The sequence below is a fragment of the Fusarium mangiferae genome, assembly GCF_900044065.1.
Source record: "Fusarium mangiferae strain MRC7560 genome assembly, contig: FMAN_scaffold002, whole genome shotgun sequence".
NCBI lineage: Eukaryota > Fungi > Ascomycota > Sordariomycetes > Hypocreales > Nectriaceae > Fusarium > Fusarium mangiferae.
In genome coordinates, this window is record NW_024573922.1 from 1,976,228 (window position 1) to 1,999,009 (window position 22,782).

At 50.0% G+C, this 22,782-nt stretch overlaps 6 protein-coding genes across 6 annotated transcripts; 3 read left to right on the plus strand and 3 right to left on the minus strand.

The window, feature by feature from the left end:
- Positions 1–500: 500 nt before the first annotated feature.
- Positions 501–2,419, plus strand: FMAN_06038 (putative caspase; the record flags this gene model as incomplete). Its single annotated transcript, XM_041827232.1, has 6 exons — positions 501–586; positions 728–936; positions 997–1,338; positions 1,403–1,841; positions 2,171–2,340; positions 2,394–2,419. The coding sequence occupies 6 exons, from the start codon at positions 501–503 to the stop codon at positions 2,417–2,419; spliced, it is 1,272 nt and encodes a 423-aa protein (XP_041678215.1).
- A 590-nt stretch (positions 2,420–3,009) lies between these two features.
- Positions 3,010–7,530, minus strand: FMAN_06037 (uncharacterized protein; the record flags this gene model as incomplete). The annotated part of the gene is made up of 2 exons (XM_041827233.1): positions 3,010–3,289; positions 3,341–7,530. The coding sequence occupies 2 exons, from the start codon at positions 7,528–7,530 to the stop codon at positions 3,010–3,012; spliced, it is 4,470 nt and encodes a 1,489-aa protein (XP_041678216.1).
- A 759-nt stretch (positions 7,531–8,289) lies between these two features.
- Positions 8,290–10,315, plus strand: FMAN_06036 (uncharacterized protein; the record flags this gene model as incomplete). The annotated part of the gene is made up of 4 exons (XM_041827234.1): positions 8,290–8,699; positions 8,753–8,930; positions 8,980–10,088; positions 10,141–10,315. The coding sequence occupies 4 exons, from the start codon at positions 8,290–8,292 to the stop codon at positions 10,313–10,315; spliced, it is 1,872 nt and encodes a 623-aa protein (XP_041678217.1).
- Positions 10,316–10,598: 283 nt separating this feature from the next.
- FMAN_06035 (uncharacterized protein) lies at positions 10,599–12,185 on the minus strand (the record flags this gene model as incomplete). The annotated part of the gene is made up of 4 exons (XM_041827235.1): positions 10,599–11,149; positions 11,201–11,603; positions 11,649–11,748; positions 11,803–12,185. 4 exons carry the CDS (start codon positions 12,183–12,185, stop codon positions 10,599–10,601), a joined length of 1,437 nt encoding a protein of 478 aa, XP_041678218.1.
- A 1,212-nt stretch (positions 12,186–13,397) lies between these two features.
- On the plus strand, positions 13,398–17,283 carry FMAN_06034 (related to nuclear pore membrane protein POM152; the record flags this gene model as incomplete). The annotated part of the gene is made up of 3 exons (XM_041827236.1): positions 13,398–13,868; positions 13,923–16,146; positions 16,196–17,283. The coding sequence occupies 3 exons, from the start codon at positions 13,398–13,400 to the stop codon at positions 17,281–17,283; spliced, it is 3,783 nt and encodes a 1,260-aa protein (XP_041678219.1).
- A 2,405-nt stretch (positions 17,284–19,688) lies between these two features.
- On the minus strand, positions 19,689–21,766 carry FMAN_06033 (uncharacterized protein; the record flags this gene model as incomplete). Its single annotated transcript, XM_041827237.1, has 7 exons — positions 19,689–20,125; positions 20,186–20,384; positions 20,438–21,274; positions 21,327–21,467; positions 21,518–21,590; positions 21,639–21,655; positions 21,710–21,766. 7 exons carry the CDS (start codon positions 21,764–21,766, stop codon positions 19,689–19,691), a joined length of 1,761 nt encoding a protein of 586 aa, XP_041678220.1.
- Positions 21,767–22,782: the final 1,016 nt, after the last annotated feature.

Here is a 22,782-nt window from a genome sequence, read left to right on the forward strand (position 1 = left end):
CGAAGAACCATCCAATCCCGACCCCCGGCCTTCAAAGAACCCTTAGATCAATCAATCAATCAAAGTCGAGTACTCGAGCGAACGAGCGTAAAGAACGAACGCCTTCTTCTCGCCTCTTTTTTTGCCCCGCGTGAGCATCCCATCAGCATCAGCATTCATCAGCACAGCATCAATCAGCAGCATTGGCCCATACTCTTGAGCACTTGACCGTCCCACGCGCTTTTACTACAATACATCGTCATTGCGCCCAGCTTCACCCCAGAACTAGGTACATTTTTTACATGCGCTATCCTGTCTGATCTGTCTTGGCGCCGAGCCCGAGTTTCCCAGGCCCAGCCCAGCCAGGCTTGCTTTCTTCATCCTTTTCTTACCTGCATTTCTCTCGACCGACTCGACATCTTTTCTCCAACATCATCAGCAAAGTCCAGACACGACCGATATACTGAGCCGCTGCTCTACCTAAACACTTCAACTCCAAACAACACCGAAACCGCCCCGTCATGTCGGGATATCCGGGTTACAATTCTGGCCGCTACGGCCCACCGCAACCCCAATACCATCAGCAGCCTCAGGGCAATTATTACCCGTACGACTCCCCCAAAAACACGAACATCATTTGATACACGTCCCCCGCATTTCCCATGCGCCCGTCGATCGCTTATGCTATTGCCTGACGAACCATTCGTCATCATGGACTTCATAACTAACAATATCTTCACTTCTATAGACCCCAACCTTCATACGGCGGTGGCTACCCGCAGGGCCAGCCTTCTCCTCAGCCGCCGTTCGGTTACCAACAACAGCCTCCCCAACAGCAGTACTACTCAGGGCCTCCTCCTCCTCCTCAGCAGCAGCAGCAGCAGCAGCAGCAGCAGCAGTACGGTGGCCACTACCAACAAGGACCTCCTCAACCTAATTACGGCTCGCGACCTGGTGGTATGTTATGGACAATGTGCTCCTCGACCGACTTGTACAGTACCAGCTAACTCTAACCAGGCGGCCCCGCTCCTCCTCCTACAGCACCTCAGCAATTCGGTCATGGCGCTCCCAATAGCTACAACTTCAGATACTCGAACTGCACCGGCAGGAGAAAAGCTCTTCTCATTGGAATCAACTACTTCAACCAGCGCGGTCAGCTCCGCGGCTGCATCAACGATGTCCGCAACATGACTGCTTATCTTTCCGAGCACTTTGGCTATAAGCGTGAGGATATGGTGATCCTTACCGATGATCAGCAAAACCCCATGAGCCAGCCAACCAAACAAAACATTCTTCGAGCTATGCATTGGCTAGTAAAAGATGCTCGACCTAACGATTCTTTATTCTTTCATTACTCAGGTACGAATTATGCTTTCGAACGCTGAGCACACCCAAGCTCCAAAACCTTTACTAATTGTCACAGGTCATGGTGGACAAACAAAGGATCTTGATGGCGACGAAGACGATGGCTACGACGAAGTCATTTACCCGGTTGACTTCAGACAGACTGGCCATATCACCGACGACGAGATGCACCGCATCATGGTTCGCCCCCTACAAGCTGGTGTTCGCCTGACAGCAATCTTCGATTCGTGTCACTCTGGTACCGCCCTCGATCTGCCCTACATTTACTCCACGCAAGGCATTCTCAAGGAGCCCAACCTGGCCAAGGAAGCAGGACAAGGCCTGCTTGGTGTCATCTCCTCATACAGCCAGGGCGATCTTGGAGGCGTGGCCAGCAATATTTTCGGCTTTATCAAGAAGGCTGCCAATGGCGACGAGGTTCGCGAGCGCAACTTGAGGACAAAGACCTCTCCAGCCGACGTTATCATGTGGTCCGGCAGCAAAGATGATCAGACTTCGTGGGTACCCCTATTCCCTCAGTATTACCCTTGTTACCAGATGATTCCAGCTTAATTGTTTGGCTTTCACTTCTTCATTTTTGTTATTGGGACAGGTTCCTCAATTAGGCATGCTAGCATGGCGCAAGGCGTTTTGGCTTTAACAATTTGTTGTATCTAACTTGAATAACTATCTTCCGAGCCTGCTCCAGATGCCAGATATGGTCTCTTAAAGAGTCTGTATTTGCGCATTTGGGGCGACGAGCTGCGTTGGATCGGTGGAGATTTTGCCTTTACCCCTACACGACACAGCATGGTTGAAGCAATTCGCTAACATAGGTTTTCTATAGTGCCGATGCAACTATCGCCTCCCAAGCTACCGGCGCCATGTCTTGGGCCTTCGTCACCGCGCTCAAGAAGAGTCCTCAGCAGAGCTACGTTCAGCTTCTGAACAGCATCCGTGACGAGCTCGCAACACGATACACCCAGAAGCCTCAGCTGTCGTGTAGTCACCCCCTTGGTAAGTCGAACTAGCTATCTCCGACCTCGATAGTCAGATACTAACAAGTACAGACACAAACCTACTATTCGTCATGTAATGTAAATAAATCATGACCGCCGTGCCTCGAACTTGGAGTTGGAAATCCCCGAATCTACTGAAGATTCGGCTGCAATTGTGTTAGAAGAAACGTCAAGAGTTGGAAGCTGGGCGGAATAGGGGGAGGTTACCCCCCTTTTTTTGATTTTTTTTTTGAGAACGAGTATCATAGTACCGTTGGATGGCATTGCAATGGGAGGCTGTCTGAAGGGGTTTGTACTTGAACCTTGACGTCTTGATAACTGTGTCGGAGAACTCAAACATAAAGCGTATGATAAGAAGTGTAGTTAATCAAAATGCTCTTGATTTGATGCCCGTAGCGCCTAGCCTCTTTGTGATGTAACAAACATACTGCTGCTTCGATCGTCAAATTCCTATTTCTCAACGCCAAAAACCACCATATGTAGAAACACGACTTAGGTATCCGTAACAACCCTGCTAATAACCAAATTGACAATGATACAGACCAGCCATACAAGTCCTGTAAACCATACGCTCTCACTCTCGCTCATGCAATGCTGTGTTCGTTCTGTGGATGGTCCTGCCAGCTTACACATGTCCAGACTCCGTGTAAAGACATGCTATATTTCCTTATGCTTCGGCTCTCACAACCTTTAGTTGCCTTGATCGCTTCACCTTGCGCTGCTCCTCAGTTGCAACAACAAGTTTGCGACGCACAACTTCTTGCTTGGCCCAGTTGTTGGCTGACAAGCGAGCACGAGCGATGAAACGCGCCATGACAAGGAAGGTCTTGAGAGTAGGTTTTGTGTTCGAGGTGGCAGCTGTCGTGTGGCTGGGTAGAGAGAGAGCCTTCTTGTTGCCAAGGAGATTTGTGCGGATGTCTTCAAGCTCACGCAGTTGAGCTTTATTGCTGTGCGGTTGTCAGTATAAATCGAGTCAATCACGAGACAAAGAAACTTACCATGCATTGGCAACATCGAGTTGCAGCTGGAGGAACTTCTTCGCGTACCCGGCATCAGCCCGAAGAGAGGCCTCACGCTGGAAACGGGCCTGCATCCACTCCATCTGCATCACCATGCCTCGCAACTCCTTTCTGTGACGCTCGTCGGCACTCTCAGCTGCCCTGATCACTGTCTCGAGAGCCTGGTCAGCTCCTTCGATGGTGATGTCCAGAGCCTTGCGGTCAACAGCGCTTCGCCGGTCGGAAGCTCCGTTTCTAGCGGCGACTGCTGTGGCCTTGATGCGCTCAAGATCTTTCTGTAGTTTCTCTGCGCTCATGCGAAATGCTGCCCGTTCGCTGCGTGCTCGCTCTAGCTTGCGTCGAAGAGAAGCTTCGGAGGCGGCAAGGCTCTCGATGAGTTCCTGTTGCTGAAGAACATCATGCTCCAGGTTCTCCATCTCGGCCTTATTCTTCCTCAGTTGGCGGTCATGTCTACCAAGATCAGGCTGTACTGTGGCCAAGGCGTTGCGTTCACGCTCTGTCTTATCTAGTTGATGCTTCATGCGACGAAGAGCACGCTCATGCTGTGCTGCTGTCTCCTCGGCTTGAGCTCTTGCCTCCTCGAGAACCTCCTCGAGTACTATCTTCTGATCCTCGAGATCGTTCAATTGGCGCTGGAAATCCTGAGACAACTGTATCGCTCTGCGCTCGGCATCACGGTTCTTGGATCTGAGATCCTGTATTGACTTTTGGGCTGCGGAGAGCTGGCTTCTGAGCTCTGTGACCTCTGACTTACGACCAGAATCGCTAGCGGAAGATTTCGGAGACACAATGAGGCGAGAGACTTCAGTCTCATGAACTTGACGCTCGAGGTCGGCAATCTGTCGCTTCAGACCTTTGACGACATCACGGTGGGCAGATTCTTTCTGTAGGAACTCTAGCTCCTTTTGACGAGCTGTAGTGAGGTCCTTGCGGATCATAGATAGCTCGCTATTCCCCTCGAAGTTGGTAGGTATTTGACGAGTATTTAGCTGGGCTTCATAGTCCTCGATCCGACGCTCAAGCTCACGAATCGTGCGCCGAGCAGCAGCGATATCATGACTGTCTGTTGAGGACGATTGTCGTAGCTTGGCCTGTAGCTGAAGAATCTCCTGCCCCAGACGTTCTTCCTCCTCGGCAGCTTTCTCGATTTCATCTTCCAGCGTCTTTTCAATCGCATCACGCTGCTCAATGAGAGCCTTGTTCTCATCCCTGAGGCGTCGTACTTCGTTATCAAGTTTGAGTTTGGCCGTGCGGAGGTCAAGTCTCTCTTGATCAACACGAAGGGTTTCATTGTCGTAGAATTTCGTTCGGCGGAGTTCCCCATCAAGTTCATCCCGCTCTGCCTTGACTTCAGCCAGGGAGGAGCTGACAGAATGCAGTTCAGCAGTGATCTTGGCAACTTGGTCTTGAAGAGACTGCTTCTCCTTGGAGAGCTTGTCTAGCTGAGAGTTTGCGTCTGAAAGCTGCCACTTCAATCGTGTCATCGATTCCGTCGACTGCTGAGCATCTTGCTCTGAAGTAGCAATAGCGACCTGGGCTGCCTCGGCTCGTTGACGCCATGTCTTAAGCTCTTCCTTGAGGTCATCAATCTCAAACTGGGCGGCTTCTGACGAACCGGCCTTCTGGCGCAACACTCCCAGCTGCTCCTTGAGATTCTCAACCTCAATATTCGCAGCCTCTGATGCATTGGCACGCTGTCGCAAAGCTCGGAGTTGTTCTTTGAGGTCATCAATCTCTTGACTAGCAGCATCGGACGAGCCAGCTCGTTGACGGAAAGCCTTCAGTTGTTCTTTCAGGTCTTCCACCTCAAGACTGGCACCTTCATGGAGATCCGCTCTTTTGCGTGCCTCCCGAAGCTGTTCCCTGAGATCGTCAATCTCCTTGTTGAGGACTTGTGTTGATGCTGCTTGGGATGAATTGGTGCGTTGTCGTAGAGACTTGAGCTGTTCTCTCAAATCTTCGCATTCTCGCTTAGCAGCCTCGGCTTCATAGCGTCCGGCGTTTTGTTCTTCATCCAGTGTTGTTTGCAGAACATCCACCTCATCCTCCAAAGCAGCAACTCTTCGGACTTGTGTCTGGTGCTCGATCTGTGTCTGTCGTAACTCGTCACGAACGGTGGAAAGTTCATTGCGTATATTTGTTAATAACGTCTGTCGAGTTTCAAGGGCGTCCTGAAGGTCTTCAATCTGTCGTGAGAGGATTCCTTCTTCGCTCCTGTGTCGTTCATTCTCGCTTTGAATAGCTGCTTGCAACTTTGACTCCTTATCCGAGAGTGTGCCTTCGGCTTCCCTGAGGCGATCGATTGTTCTTTGCAAACCTGCTGCCTTTTCTTCGGCGCGATTTCGTTCTGATTCAAGATTTTGCTTCTCAGTTTCCCATTTCTCGCTGTCGTTATCATAAAGATTGTCTTTTTCGCGGATTTCTGCCTGAAGATCTGAAATTTCGTCGTTGAGGCGATCCATCTCCGCTTTGTATTGACCACGGATATCCTTTTCAATTTCTAGCGCATGCTCTCTCTCTTCCGCTAGACCATCCTCAAGATCTTGGACATCCTTTTCTAGCTTCTGGACATCCTTCTGGAGGGACCTGGACTCCATTGCAAGTGCATCGTGTCGGCTTTGAAGTACGTTCTTTTCGTCAGTTCGAGCTTGGAGGTCGGCCTCAAGCTGCTCGATTCTGGTTGATAGAGAACTTCGTTCCTGATCGAACCTTTCGTGGTTCTTCTTGAGGTCCTTGACGGTAGACTGTAGGGAATTGTTTTCCTGCGTCACCTTATGATGCTCCTTCTCCAGAGTAGCATAGTCTTGGCCAGCTTGATCCAGTTCCTCTTGCAACCGAGCAACCTTCTCTTCGATCTGACGAGAAAGTCCCTTTGTCACCACTGACTTGTTGGCCATATCATTTTGAAGCTCTTCGAGATCGTGCTCGGCTCGCTCTTTCTCGGCTACAGCGTCCTCCATCTTGGCTTTCGCATCCTCAACTTGCTCCTCGAGACGGCGGATACTGTGTTCGAGGTCTTGGATGGTGTCTTTGGCATCGTCCAGCTCATCGTTGTGTTGGGCTTTCTCCTCCAATGCCAGCATTTTTCGTTGAGTGTCCTTGGTTTTCTCTTCCGCCTCTGATACAGCATCTCTGAGAGCTTCCATTTGTTCCTTCAGGTCCTCGAGCTCGTCTTCACGCTCCATGAGTTGCTGATCCTTCTCCCGGACGTCAGCCTCGAGATCTCCGATGTCATCCTGCAGCTTTTCGACCTGGTCACTGTTCCCTTTCTGTTGTTGTAGCTGTTGCTGGAGGTCTTCGATATCTGCTTCGCGATCTTCTAATATGCGCTGCAGCTTCTCAACTTCGGCCTGATTACTCTGGTTGGCGTATTTCCGCTTAGCCTTTTCTTGTACTTCTAGCATTTGCTGTCGATAGCTCTCCAAGTCCTTCTCAGCGGTCGTCAAGTGCTTTTTGTATCGGTGAAGTTCTCTTTGCATGGTGACTTTGTCGACCTTAAGTTCGGTGTTCTCCTTGAGGGCAGCTTCGCTAAAGCCAGGCCCAGCCTTTCGGAGCGCCTCTTCGAGGAAATGAATCTTGAGCTTCAGTCCAAAATTCTCCTTTTCGATCCTATCAATCACATTCTCCTGCTCTCTTAGCGAAAGCTGATTACCATCCTGGAGGGGTCCCTTATCACCGCCTCTCCTTCGGGGAACAGCCAACGGGGTTGAGGCAGCGCTACTGGTATCGACCTCGGGAATGGTATTCTCCATATAAGACTGATTACGCGACCCTAGGTAGATGGACGTGTCGCCGCGGGGGACGGGAGTCAGGTCACCTTCGTCGATCTTGTCTAGTGCCGGTGTGTTCGGTACCGCGGTGCCATTTTCTTTGCCATAGCGTCGCACACTATTTCTTGTTGCTGATTTAAGTAAGGGTGTGAATTCGGCACCTCCAACGCTGGGAGGAAGGTTTCGGCGGTCGGCCAAGGGCCCTCTTTGGCGCGGGGTGCGAAGATTAATGCCGTTAGAGCGACCATTGCGGAGTTGTTGTAGGAGATTGCCCTCTTTTGGAGGTGACTGAAAGGATGCTTCTTGTGTTATATCGGCAAAGTCGGGCTGTCCGAGGTAGGTCGCATCCCCAATGTTTGTTCGCGGGGTGTCGAGCGCGCCGCCGCCAAAGTCGGGCATGATGGCGGTCGTTGCGTGGGTGGTTTAAAGTTTAGAAATGCCGTGTATTAGAGACGCAATGCATGATATGTAAACAGTTTAAAACGCTCTGCAATTTAGAGCAATCAAGTCTTGCGAAGGGCGTCTCTGGGTGTGTTTGTCGTTAGTGATGAGAGAAGAAATCGTGATAAAGAAGTCGTAAAGATGTGTAGGTAAGGTAGTAGTAGGTAGCGTCGAATTGTAGCGTGCTATCTTACCGCCGCTGTAAGTCGGGCGAGAAAGACCCAGACGCTCTTACCACGCGCGTTTTTGTTTACTTTGGTATCCATTTCCGGCCTAGAGTCAAAACAAATCGCAGCCAATTGCCGCCATTTGTTGATACCCAATCATATCAAATCAATCGTTTGAATGACTCAGCATTGCTCACTGCGGCCATAACCCCGCTAATGTTCTTCACCCTAACGTACCTTATTAGGTACCCCAGACCTACCCAACGATGATAACATCGGTTGAAAGAATGAGGCGATAGGTTGATGAGCACTAAGAGGGGAGAAAGCGTGACATGTTGAATACGGTTGATCGGCAAACTCCAGTGACACAGCGGAACAACGGATTCACAGCGACAGCCCGATCAGAAAAAGATCTCACATTCATACCTACAGTGACTGACTGCCTACTCCGTACACCACCAACCAACCTCCAACCTGAACTCACCACTCACACCACACCGCATCACAATTCTTCCTATAATCGACTGCCTGCCTCATCGAGAGGCCCGCCATGTTCTTTTCCCAAGTACCAGACGAGATAATTCAACATTTGCTCTATTATATCCCCCCAGAAGACAACCTCTCTAATTTCCAACTTGTCTCACATCGCCTAAGGCATCTGGCTAATGAACCGCTTCTGTGGAAATATCATTGTCGAAGCAATTTTAGATTCTGGCACCCCGAGCACAACCTGCGGCGTCGTTTAAAGGGTAGGGCGTCTGATACACCGTGGAAGAAATTATTCATCTTACGGAAGTTCCGCAATGAACAGCTCAAACGCATCCTGGGCGAGATCCTTGTAACCAAAGTTGGCCGCCTAAAGCGATATGAAAAAGTTTGCCAACTTGGTTATGACGCCAAAGATTTTCTCCTCGAGCAGTGCAAAGCAGACGAAAATGCCGAAGATGTCTTGGCTCGACGGTGAGCAACCTCATCGCTAATCTCTCGTTCAAATACTTATCCAGATCTTCTAGATATTACAGTCAATCCCTGCTGGATAGTATCCACAGATCTATCGCCATTGATGAGTGGTACAACATTCAACTTGTGACCTCGACTCACAGTGGCCAACCACAGAGCCTTAGCCTTGAGCGCGCTCTTGGGGCATTCGATTTATTCGTTCTGCACGACCAGCCCGGCGATTTGGACGATGTAAGTACTCCTCGTATGACCAGGCCCCCCCGATTAACACTGCGTCAAGATTAGCGATATTCTTGATAATTTGGCAGCCGAGTTTCTTGAGACTCAACCAGACATTGGTGAAATGTCAACGCGACAAAAGGCACTGGAGTTAAACCGATGGCTCCGAATGAATAACCTCACAGGTTTGCGGAATCCTGAGACAAGTTATCGAAATCTCAGAAATTGTCTCATCGGCCAAGCTCTGCGCCATGAAGATCACGACTCGATTCCTATCATCTCGAGCGCCATCTTTTGCTGCCTCGCTCAGCGCTTGGGTATCGAAGCACAATGCTGCGCATTTCCAACTCATGTACATGCTATAGTGCTTGCAGAGAAAGGAAAAACTCTGGACAGCGCCCCTGTTGCAGAGGACCATGCACCTCCAGAGAGGATGTACTTAGATCCCTATGGCTCGAGTGAGGAGATCCCTCTGGCTGATTTACAAGCTTTGCTGTCCCGTTTTGGCTGGCAGTCGAGCACCGATACCTTCTTGTCTCCCGTAAACCCTGTCGCCATTGCCATGCGGACAGCGCGCAATATCAGAGCCACTGCTGCCAGGGTGATTGGCGCCCACGAGCAGGCTGACCCCGAACTTACCAGACTCATCACCGGCAATGATCCAGCCAATATCGAGGCTTCCCTCTACTCCGCACTCTGGGCGTCTCTTCTTCTTACACCAGTCGACTCCTTCGAATGGGACGAGGTTTTGGAGCCTTTCCTTAACCGATTTGCAAAGAGCTGGCACGTAGATGCCTGGCTTGTCGAGAAGTACATATTCCCTTTGTATGATCGCTTTGGCCCCTTTCGTGAGAGATTCATGAGGAACAATCCCCGCAGGTGGGAAGACCCTCATGAGGTTTTAGGTCTTGTAGATGAGTTTGATGAGGTTCCACCGCCGGTTTTCCACAGGAACAACGCGCGAACCCAAAATGTGCTCTACAAGATTGGGCAGGTCTTTAGACACCGACGATATGGCTGGATCGGTGCTGTTAATGGGTGGACCGACCAGGGTACGAGGCGTTTGCCCATGCCACACACCGTGGCTATTGACGAGACGCTGGACGATAACAGCGATACAGAATTACCTAACCGGGTGCGTCCCCGAAACCAAACATTTTACACATGCCTGTGAGTCGTCTAGAGCTCTGGTCCTCATTTACAAGCTGACATATAACCATAGACGCACAATAGGCCCTGAGCGGCATGTTGTTGCAGAAGACAATATTGTGCTGATTCGGGATCCGAGAGAGGTCCCAGAATCTTTGTTTCCTCAGGCTGGGAAGTTCTTCAAGAGATTTGATGCTGAGACTTGTACCTTTGTGTCCAACATTACAGAGCAGTACCCGGACGATTAAAGGGCGTTGAGAATCTTTTCTTTTATGTTGGCTATGCCGATTTTTACTTTTCGGAATGCATGCTTGGTGTTCGGAAGGCTCTATTATGATGGACGGCGGCCAGTCCCTCTTTAAAGGAGATCATGGTTCACAATACAGGTGGTTTACGCAGCGAAAAGGTGTGCAAAGCATTGCTACAATAGAATTAGTTTCAATAGCATGAGTAAGTAGACTCCTCAAGTACTACTTATGTTCCAAACACTCCAAGCTCTTCATGACTTCAACAGGACGTTGAATCGTCGTATCACGTCGCTTTGATTACTTCTTCCAAAACGCCCTTCTCGGCAAGCTTTTTCATCCACTTGTGTAGGGCAGGTCCATAGTCCTTTTTTCGGCCTTTTACTCGCTGCTCGTCATCGGAGATAGCCATCAATTCTGAGCGGTACTCGCCCATGGCAGCCTTGACGTCGATCACAAGCTCTTGGTGAAGCTCATAAGCACTCTCAGAGTCAAAATTCGACCGCTTAATCTTTTCCTGTAGAGCGTCTGGAACGTGTGCCCTCATGATATCTGCATTGGTGAGGTTGAAATCGGACAGCCGCGAGTTGTCTTCAATGTCCAGAGGAGGCTTCTCGGCAGAGATGAGGTCCTTGAATGCGGGAAGAGATTCGGTGTTCTTGTGCAGATACTGGAGAGATGCAGCGGCGTGGGCAATAGTTTGTGAGTAGGCAGTGAGTGGGCTCTGACAAAGAGCTAGGAGGTTAAAGGAGAGCTGACTCTCTTCATATTGAAGCATTCGGCCTTCTATCTGTGGTCTTGCCACACATGTCCAATCGCCAGTATCAGGAACGCGATCTGATGGACGAAATTAGCCATGCCCCCCTGGAATAGTTGCAGAGAGCTTACCCAGCTTGTGAGGCTTATACTGGAGCCCATCTAACTCCCACACATAACCACCCGCGGGAACATATGCAATGAAATGATATCCATACTCTGTATTGGACCTCTTTCTTCGTGGAGGTGCCCTCTTCCCTTTCTTTGCTGCAGTGCGTCTCTTACTTGTGCTGGTTTTCGCGTCTGACGCTTCGTTCTCCAGGCATAGATCAGCATTGAGATGGTCCATCCGACGTGTGAAAGAGTTGTGTATCGTGCGTATGAAGTCATTTTTGCTGATTTGATGGCCTCGTAGAGCAGTACTGAGGTCCTTGGTTGACTCCTTAAAAGCTCGCAGCTTTTCACCGAGGTCGATTCCTTCGACGTTTATAACAATGTTTAGCATGGCCACAGTCGCACATGCATTGCTTGTGGTCTATTCATAGTCAGAAAGGATATTTAAAGGTTTTCTGCTACCTACCTGATTCGCAAACCACACACCTGTTGCATCTGGTTCTTCGGTCTCCTCTTCGAGCCCAGGTAGATACTGAAATAGAAAGACCAAACCGTATACCGGCTGTCTAAGAGATGTTAGTATATGCTGTGATATAAGAAATTGCTTATTGTAGTCTTACGGTAGAAGTGCGAGTGAATCTTGGTCAATGGTGAAGATCTCCTGAGCTTTGACATTGCAAACTCCCAAGTCTCGAAGAATGATGTTGAAGAAGGCTGGTTCCGACTCGAGCTCTACCCAGCCTTCCCACTCTTGGATATCCTTTAGTGACAGAGGAGCTAAAGCTTCGTCAAGGAGTTGGTCAGAATTTAGGCGATGGTTCAATTCGTTTGCTGCCTCGCTGGCCTTGCGCTTCGGGTTTCTCCTGGGGCCACTCGTTGTGACTTGTGTAGTAACCTGCTGAGGAGGCTTGGAAGCTAGACGAGTAGAACGACGCACAAAGGGCGCGTCTTCAAGAGAATCCCCGCCCCGAACATTGTCGTCAGCTTGCAGCTCGTTCGTCATGGTGGATCATTTATCGACAGAGATGGAGTGGAAAATATTGCGAGTATCAAGATAGATTGCCCGACCCGAGTGAAAGTAATAAGAAGAAGAGAGGGATATGGTTAATTTGCGGTGATTTCATTGACAGGTAAGCCTTGGTTTGAGACTTGGGTCTCTTTTCGATGTTTGTGCGTTGGATGCTTTACCTGCCAGAACAACAGAGCAGTGCATGCAAACTTCCGATGTAATCCATAGCCTTACAAATAGGTAGGTAGGTAGGTACCCAAGCAAAGAGGGGCTTCTAGACTTCGCCTGGTGCGTGAGTGAAAGAAAAGAGCTCAAGCTATCACCATCGGAAGCTATCCGCCTCTACTCTGACAACGGTATGCAGTGCTTAGCAAAGGAGAAGGTGGTGCGTCTACATATAAAGCACATTAGAGTCTTGATAACTTGTCTCTACAGGGTAGAGTTCCCAGACATCGGGTAAATATATACCTGTGAGCTAGTAGAATTTGCTCTGTTGAGATATTAATTCATCGTACGCTTCAAAAGAAGCTGTTATATGCTGCTGCAGATGAAGTTGATAATGAGCATAGAGACAGCTTCATGCTGTAGCCAATAGGCATTCAGTTTACCTGTACAGAGTATTGTTAGCTCAAAACTATAGCTAACAGCCAATCACCAACATGCATCAATACCTACCTACCTAGGTACCTACATACCTTACCTACTGTATCTACTTGTATGCTATTACTTTAGTACTAAGGTAATCAACCTCAGAAGACAGTTAATAGTTGTTATAAAAGAAAACGCCTCTTTGTAAACCATCGTTTATCAAACCTTCTCTCCGGCCTATTCCATTCTGACCATCAATGCCCGAAAACGTATTCAAGACCACCTCACCTCCCTCTGAAGCTTGCCTACCTAGGCGCCTAGGGCGCCAACGCCAACTGGCCTGTAGGTATCCACTGTAGCTCCAATTCACAGTGGCCAGTCGCGTCCACCCTCAGTCCAGCCAGAGTGGACGTGACGCAGTCCAAAGGAATTTCCATCATCCACCCGTGAAAACTACATTTACTTTAGTATCAAAACATTAACTGCGACAACCAATCTCCAACCTTACACCTCACAACGCGCAACAATCAGTCGCCCCATCATCTACAGGCTGCGACTCGGTTCTCCTAATCATTGGTTTCTTTTTAGGCGCGTCTATTTCTCCGTAATGCGAATGCCATGAGCACATCGACTCCCCGCCTGCGGTCTGGGTTCCCAGCTACCCCAGCTACCGCTGCTCGACGACACAACAATCCACAGACTCCTAGCTCAGCAGGCTCACCGTCATACGGAAGGGGTTCTTCAGCGAGGTCACCTTCTCTCCCTCTTGCACCTGAGAAGACGCAGCCCCAGGGCGCCGTTAGCCAGCCTGTCATTCCTCTGACCGTTCTCGATGCCCCCCAACAACGTCTTTATGCGTTTGGCGCCTACGTCTTGTTGTGGGCTTGGAAGTTCTATGACTGGCTTCAGGTGGTTGAAGATGGCGACTATTCCTGGCTCCTCTTCCTGAAATGGATCTTTATTGACTTTGTCTTCCTATTTGGTGTACCAGAATTGAGGATACCTTGGCTTGAGCTCTCCCAACCTGTTGTTATCGGCATGTTCATCTTACAGATGGCATTCAACTACATGCTCATGTTTAATATTCCTGTACGCTCTCGGTCATCATCACAATACTGAACAGCAAAACTAACCCACGTATAGATCCCACTGCATTCGTGGCTACTCGGCTTCTTCAAAGTTCTTTACGACCGTGAATTATCAGTTTCCGAGCATAATGTCAAAGTCTCGACCATTCTCAACAACCATTCCCTCATCATGGGAAAACAGATTATCAACATCTTGCCTGAAGGTTCTGCAATCCTCAACCCCGAAGCAGCTCCGTTCTGTCTGGGCGCAAAGCCAAAGAACATCGCATCTCTGCCTATCTACTTTAATGCCACCATCCCGGCCGAAATCGAGCTGGTTCGCATTGACCTCGAAACGAACAAGGAAGAAATAATCAAAATCTCGAACCGGGAGGTCAACAGGGTAGCCAAGCAAATTCGAGAACATACTGCCGATCAGACTACGTCCGGTTTTCAGTGGGACTATCCGGTTAAGAAACCGGGTGTCTATCGACTTGGACGGGTTTTGGACGAGTATAAGCTAGAGGTTCAGCGCGCCACCAGGGATACATATGTGGTGCCTTGTCCTCAAGCTCGAATTCGAGCGTCTTCAGATCCTCAGCGCTGTATTCAAGAGCTGTCTGACCTCTCCCTCGACGTCTACGGGACTCCTCCTCTCAAGATTGTGTACAGTCGTACGATCAATGGCAAGGATCACAGCTTCCACTTCCAGAGTCTCCAGCCTGATGGATTCTCATCACCTCTTCTTACGGCTTCTTCCAGTCTTGTTCTGGAGAGCCAGGATGATGTATCTTGGGTGCGGCCTTCCAAGGTGACTGTTGGTCTTAACGAGTCTATGACTTCTGCTGGAGAGTGGGAGTACTCGATCGATGAGGTCCGCGATGCCTTCGACAATATTGTCAAATACGCCGACTTAGAAGAGGATGAAAAGGCCCGCTCAAAGGGTCTCAAGTACGGCTTCAAAGTCAAGGAGCGACCTAGGGCGAGCATGAATGGTTGCGACCTGCGCAATCCCTTCAAGGTTGCCAAAGGCCGTTCCGTCAGGCTTCCGGTAGACTTCTCTCTGACCGGCTCGAAAGATGATACATCCCACGAGGTCACGTGGGAGTTCTCACCCATCAACTCGCTCACCAACAGTGGTGAGCATGGCGATCAGGTCTCAATCGGAAACTACAACGCCAAGAACGCATTGGATAAGCCATTTGTTTCGGAGCCAGGTCTCTATACTCTAAAGACCGTGTCAAGCGGATCTTGCAAGGGTGAGGTCAAAGAGCCGTCCTCATGCCTTCTCCTGAACCCATTGGAGCCTTCGCTCTCGATTCGCTCAGAGGAGATCCCCGATAAATGTGCAGGTAACTCCATTGGACTGCGGGTGGACCTGGATCTCGTTGGAACACCGCCATTTGTTGTTCGGTACGACATTGTTACCAGTGACGGGCATATTGAGAAGCAGTCTCACCGCGTCTCTGGTCTGCGATCTCAGCTGGAGCTGGTGCCCAAGATGGCAGGTCACCACAAATACGTCTTCAAGTCCATTGACGATGCTGTTTATGACAACCTGCCTCTCACCGGCGAGGACAAGGTTTTGGAACAGGTCGTGAAGCCTGCCGCCTCGGCCAAAATCGCAAGTACCACCGGTGTTATCAATGCTTGTCTTGACTCGGAAGTTGAACTTGATGTCCTCCTTTACGGTGAGGCTCCCTTCAACCTGGAATGGGAGATCGTTCATGATGGTAAACGTAAGTCTGAGCGAGTCACCGGTCTTCAAGAGAATAGCTTCAGGATCAAGACCAACACCCTCCGCAAGGGAGGAGAGTATATTCTTGCGTTGAGCAGTGTCCAAGATAAGCGAGGCTGTAAAACTTTCCTTCAGGACCAAGTCAAGATCGCTGTACGACGCCAGCAACCAAGAGCCGCCTTTGGTTTTGTCGAGCATAAGCAGAAGATCATGGCCGTGGAAGATACTCACCTACGACTGCCCCTCCGTCTCGAAGGAGAACCTCCTTTCGAGATCAGCTACAGGAACCTCAACGGTAATGGCGAAGTGTTGACCAAGCGCGCCAACAACGCCAACGACAACCTGCTTGTCAAGTCGCAGGGCGTCTATGAATTGGTGGATGTGCGAGATAGCCAGTGCCCTGGGTCTGTCGTGCCAACAGCATCCCAATTCGAGGTGGGCTGGTTCCCTAGACCAGAGATCTCGATCGTGGAGTCTCCCAGCATCACTTCAGACGGCAACACCTTCGTCAAGCAAGACATATGTGAAGGAGATATTGACGGCTTCGAAGTCAATCTCAAAGGTAAGCAGCCAGCAGTATTTGACCCGAGATTCTCGCTGACTAGTTATAGGATCACCTCCTTATCATGTCGAATATGAGGTTACTCACAAGTCATTCCAAGGCGCAAAGGCATTCACGCGGAAGGATTTCGACGCCGCCCTCGCCAAGGCAGCCATTTCTATGGATACCACCAAGGCTGGTGACTACACCTACAAGTTCTCTGCTCTTGCCGATAATCTCTACAACAGCGATAAGAACTTCAGTCCTCTTACTGTTGCACAGCGCGTGAATGCCAAGCCTGCTGCCGGGTTTACAAAGCCAGGTCAGTCGTTCAAGTATTGCATGGAAGAGCAAGAACACGAGGACAAGATCCCGATCAAGCTTACGGGAGTTGCTCCCTTTTATGTCGAGGTTGAGATCAAGCACCAAGCTGGCTCACCCGCCGAGACGTATCGAATTCCGTCGATCGACTCAAACACGTATGGGATCAGGATTCCTCGTCAGCACCTCCGTCTTGGAGCCCAGCAGGTTCGCATTCGTACTGTTAGAGACGCTCGAGGCTGCCAGCGCAAGTACGAGATTGGAGGGCCCTCGGTGCAAATCCACCTCTACGAGGCGCCATCCATCTACCCTCTCGAGTCTCGACGCGACTATTGCGTTGGCGAGCGTATTGCATATACTCTATCTGGTACACCTCCGTTCGACATCTCATACGACTTCAACGGCCGATGGAATGCTAAGTCGCAAACGACCAACTTCCGCCGTATTGCGGAGAAGCCTGGCGATTTCATCATCACTAGCATCTCGGACAAGGCCAGCGAGTGCCGTGCTGCGGTAAACATCCCCAAGACTATCCACCCGCTGCCCAGTGTTCAGATCAGCCGTGGTAAGCAATCCCGCGTGGACATACACGAAGGCAACGAGGTGGATATTCTGTTTGAGTTCTGGGGCACGCCGCCATTCGAGTTCACCTACACACGCAGCTCCAACGCCAAGAAGGGCCAACGCAGTGTTGTCCTCGAAACAAGGCATGATGTGTCTTATGAACACAGCAAGGTGGTCAAGGCGAGCCAGGAGGGTACGTACGAGGTTGTTGCGATCAAGGACAAGTTCTGCTCGTTCTCGACTCAGCAGGTGGAGAAAAAACAAAGAAGCTAGAGCTCTTGAGACGGATCGAGAAATGATATGGGGGCAAAGATAGTTTGAAAATTTTGACGTTTTGGCTGTTTGATAGGTAATGAACGGATTGTACTGCCAGGGGCGAGGACGATCAACAACGAGGAGGGACACTGAGTTGTATATATGCATCTATACCATGGCATGGCGTTAAGTTAGGGTTAATCAGAGCAAGATTGAATAAGTAAGGTTTGTTACGTCCATTCAGAGAAAGGAGCACATGTCTCACAGAAGGAAGATAGCCTTCAGCCACAGGCTTTTACGTCTTCTTGTCGTCCTCCTCTACTAACACAGCATCCACATTATGCCGTGAAACCTTTCATCTTTCAGCACTATTAAGCAGAAATAAGGGTTGAGTTTTGTTGTTTAGAGACAGAACCTTGTAAACTGTGGTTGCCTTAATACTCTCTCATCAAGAGCGATCTGTTCGAATGTGAAGATGAATCCCCCCCTGCCCATGCATCAAGCCACAGAGTCCTTCGGAGTCTAGATGGATCAAAGCACTCGTCCGTCCAGCCATGCCAAAGAATTCACATCAGCGCCAGCGCCAGCGCCAGCGCCTGTCCAGCCCCGTTCGTTCAGTATTAACACACACACACACACACACACCCGCTGGCCGGTTCCAGTATGTACATATTTGCCGGTAGATGGAATAAGCAATCGTTCCAGGCCTATATTCAACAACCTCTGATCGAATCTCGAGCTTGTGGTGACATGCTCACCACCCTTCAGACAGGAGGGTGCCTTGCCGCCACAAGTTCAACGGCTGCTTGGAGTCCTACGCACAATAAATAGTTCCTAGGCCCGCTAGCCCGCTCGGACGGATCAGCAACTATCGATTGACGGAGTGAGAGAGACAGGCATTGACTATAGCACGGATACAGACAGAAGACGGTCGAGTCCTCAGACGATTGCTTTACATGACATTACATGACATGACCTTGATGCCGACGTCATCTCTCATGTTATTTAGTGCCAAGACTGGTCCTGGCCTCGGTAGTGTCTTGTCTCGACCTTCTAGTTTGCAGCAGCGCAGTCTCGACTATTCCAAAGCCATGCCATGTCAAAGTATAACAGGGTCTGGGTGACAGGGGATAGAAATTGGATAGTTACATATGTACTGTACTCTACATCTCTACTCTTCAAGGCAAGAGGAATATTTCCCTCCACGTTATCATTTTAGACTAGGTAGGTCATCAACCCTCAAGCACAAGCACAAGCACAAGCACAAGCACAAGCACAAGCACAAGCACAAGCACAAGCACAAGTACATGCCTAGGCCTGCTATATCAATGGGGGTTGCACAAGATTCAGATACATCCACTATCGTGCAACACAAACACCGGCTGTATGCCGCATTTCAGTGCACAACCCAGACGGTCCAGGCCAAAGCCAGAGCTCAACGGCACCCAATTCTGCGGTGCAACGGCTGACGGGTGCTACATTATGGCGCTATAGGCAAAAAGCCCCTTCTGAACAAAGCCCGCCGAGGGAATTCGTGTGCCCAAACTCCCTCCAACCCCACCATTCGAAACGGTCCAGAACTCAATCGATCTGCACCTCCCTGTGCCACACCAACGCAACCTTGCAAACGTTAACTTGTTGTAATAAGGACGTGCTGTGCTGGGTATTTATATCTGTCATCTGTTCTCTGCTGCTCGAAACACTTTTGGTCAGTCGTTTCCGACATTTCCGCGCTTCCCCATTCATTCATTCATCCATTCATCCATCTACTCCAGGGCCAACTTGACTTTTATATATATATCACAATGCTACTCCCTCTCTATCCAATGCTACCTACATCCTACCGATTAAACTAACAATCTAAACATCCATACTCAAACTCCCCAGCAGAAACAAATGTCGAATATGATCACGGCCTGAATGACACGTCGGTCAGGTGGTGTACGAAGCTTCACTGGACGGACCATTATGCCCTGCCCTCCTCAGGTCCATGAAATGGATCTCAACAATTCAGCGCCTTGGGACCACCAACAAAGCAAAATTGTTGCATGCTGGGCCAGGGCTCGCACCCAAATGACAATGATATTATTGCAGGTATCAAAACTTGTTCATCAGACGTCCAAACACTCCCGAAACAAATCCGCGAACGCGCCGTTTCTACCAATGCCAGGGACAACTACCTGCCTGCCTGCCTGCCTGCCTGCTGTATCTCTGCTACATGTCTTTGTTCGTCAAGGGATCCGGGCCCAATGCGTCTCCCCGATCATAAATGCGAAATATACGACGACAAAATCCTTCTTCCATGACGACCAACACCAAGAAGCCATCAGTCTTAGAATACCCATACTGTCTCGCTCCGAACGCCATACTCCTCATGATGTAGCGTCACGCGTACATCAGGCACATATTGCTATATCAGTGGCTCAAACGTAGGTCCGCTGGCGCTTTTCTGGTGGGCTCTGGCCATCCATTCGCCCTTGGCTGGTTTGTGAGATGCTTGTTGGGAAACTAGCTCGGCTCGCGCTGGTAGGCGTCAGACCGTACTGGCTTGCGCCATTTACCATGCCATAGCCTTGGTCCATCCCTGCGGTCATGGGAGACTGTTGCGGCATCTGTCCCGGGGACCAAGTGGCGCCAGTCGCCGGCGGCGTAGGCGTTGTCTCGAACTTGAAATTTGTTCCGCCGGGAGTGTTCAAGTTGCTTGGCGGGTTCATGTAACCTGCGCCACCAACTACATAACCTGAGCCTGATTCTTGTTGAGTCGAAGGGTCATAGCCCTTAAGGAGATAGCTCAAGTGATTTTCGACAATCTTCTGCATTCCGCTCTTGGTGAATGGCTTAGCCAGAACTCCGTTCATGCCTGGACATGCAAGATTAGTTCCCATGTCCGTACGCCACTCATGCTTCAGCTAGCGCTTACCGTGTTCAAAATAGCAGTGGACCTCGTCAGATCGAATATTCGACGTCATAGCAACAATGGGAATGGCAGGGCAGTCTTGCCGGATATACATGGTAGTCGAGACACCATCCAGCTTGGGCATTATGATGTCCATAAAGATCATGTCGAAATGATCACGGGCAACACTCGTGATACGGCTATATGCGTCTGCTCCATTTTGCTAATCAATGGTCAGTTAGGCGGCCCAAGAGGCTTGTTGGGAAAATCACGTACAGCATGCTCGACTTCGCAGCCCATCGACTTGAGAAACTTGATACCAATCTTAGCACAAGTCGGGTCATCTTCAACAAGGAAAATCCTGGGTTTTCGCGACGCCCAAGTGAGGGCCGAATTGGTCGACGAGTTCGAGTTTGCATGTGTTTGGATGTTGATGGGCTGGGGAGCAGGAACCTCCTGCATGGCGTTGGCGCTGGACTCATTCGGCATCGCATAAGGGATCTTATGGATGTGATCCGAGTGGAAAGGATCGATACCGACGGTTTGACCCACCGGGTACACGGGGTAGCGGTTGATGTCGTTCATTGGATCATGCATCATAGGCATTGAGGCTTGTGGGATGACAACTGCGGAGTCTGCCGGAGATCCATATACGCCCTGAAGACGTTCCAGCTCTCGGTCGGCAATTTGATCAGGCGTCACGCTAGACAGAAGCTCACGAGCCCGTCGCAGTTCTGGTGCAGAATCGTCACTACCATCAAGAGGAGATGTTCCGACGTTGAGGTGCATGCCCTGTTGATGGCGGTTGCCCGAAGGTGAGAGGAAATTAAGCATTTCGTGCTGTGATTGCTTTTGCGCATTGAGCATTTTTTGCAGAGTCAGAACCTCGTTCACAAGAAGTCGGTTGGTCTGAGACACTTCGGTGAAGAGCTCCTGGAGCTGTTGCACTTGCTGCTGGGTAGCTGTCAGTTGTTCAGTCATGACACTGATGTGATGACTGGTTGTGAAATCCTCTGTAGCTTGTGTCCTCCTAGGTGCTGGGGCCTTTCGACGAATGTTATCGAGATCATCCTTGCTGCCGACCCTGAAATTGGGATGCTTGAACTCAAGAGTCTAGCTTTTTGGTTATTATTGGCTTCAACATCTAACGGTCAGGTAAACTCACATTGGCACCATTGGCCGCAGATCCACTGTCATTTGTTTGTCGCACTTTATGAAAATCGTACTTGTTCAATTGTCGGACAAAACTGGCCATGTTGCTGTGCTTAAAGTGCTTAGGCAAGATTGACCGTGTAAATTTTTCGTTCTAGCGCTGTTAGTATTTGATGATTGTAGTCAATTTCAGCTCAAGCCTACCTCAACAACAACGAACGTGTCGCCATCTTTTCCCCATCTTGCAACGTCTTGATGCGCTGGATCTTCGAGCATCCTTCAATCTGTTAGCATTGCATGCACAGGCAGCTACAAGTAGCCATACCGATAAAGCTTGCGAACCTGTCAGAGGTGTCAGTTGTGATGTAATCAGCCACTGTCGTCTTGTCGACTTACAAACTCGCTGGCATTGCTGCCACCAACCCCGGGGGTTGAGGTTCCGTCACCAGACATATTATGCGTTTATGTAAGGAGTGCCTTTGCTACTCTATGCTTTGATTCGATATGATTTCGCCGCCGGTCTGCTATTAGAACAATGCGGATTGTTCAAGAGTCGATTCGACGGGTAACGGATGGAAGAGGCGTTTAACCGGGCCGAGTCGCCGTTGATCGTTGTCGAACCTTAGGTAACAATAAGTCAAAAAAGAACGGTTCCGGTTCTTTTGAACAGAGGATGGATGGTTTTTGATGCGCCGAGTTGAGATGATAACGAATGGCGTCAGGACTAATTGCAGACTTGAGAACTGGACGCGTTGATGTTCAGTCGTCACCAGCAAGTCCAGGGGCTAGAAAGCTTTGAGGGCTAGAGTGCTCCAGATTGAATAAAAGGGTCTTCGCAGGGAGATCGAGGGCGACGATGCGATAGATGAGGGCGTCGCAATTGCAGGACCAAGGGGCTGAAAATGGAGGGAATGAAGAACGGGAAACGGGGACAGGGCCTGAGTTGTATCTCAAGACAGACAAAGTTGGGAGGCCGTGTGAGCGGGAGTGGGCACAGGCGTGGGTGGAACGGAATAGCCTGAGCCTGCTTTTGTCTCTTAACTCGAGTGGCTTGGCTTTGGCCGGGGGTCGTAGGGACTTACCTCTTGGCCCGGAGATGTGGATATTTTCAGGTACTCAATACCTAGCACAACTTGCTTCACACGCTCTGTTCTGAGAGCAGATGGCACTTCCCACTTGGGCTGGGGCAGGGGGATCTGTGCTTTTGCTGCTGATGCTGATGTCGCTGCTGATGCTCTGAGCAAGGCAAGGCGAAAGACAAAAGCTTGAGCCGGAGTGGGCTTTTCCAGCCAAGGTTGGTTTAGCCTCAACCAAGATCGCGGTGGGAATGAAGCGCTATTGCACGAACAAGTCTGGCGGCCGTCCCTGTGGGGTGTCCCCTTGTGTCCATCCAAAGCTTTTTGGTCCTTCACAGTACTCCATGACCCTTGGTTGGCTGCCCGGTTGTACTGGAGATCGTCCCCAAATTC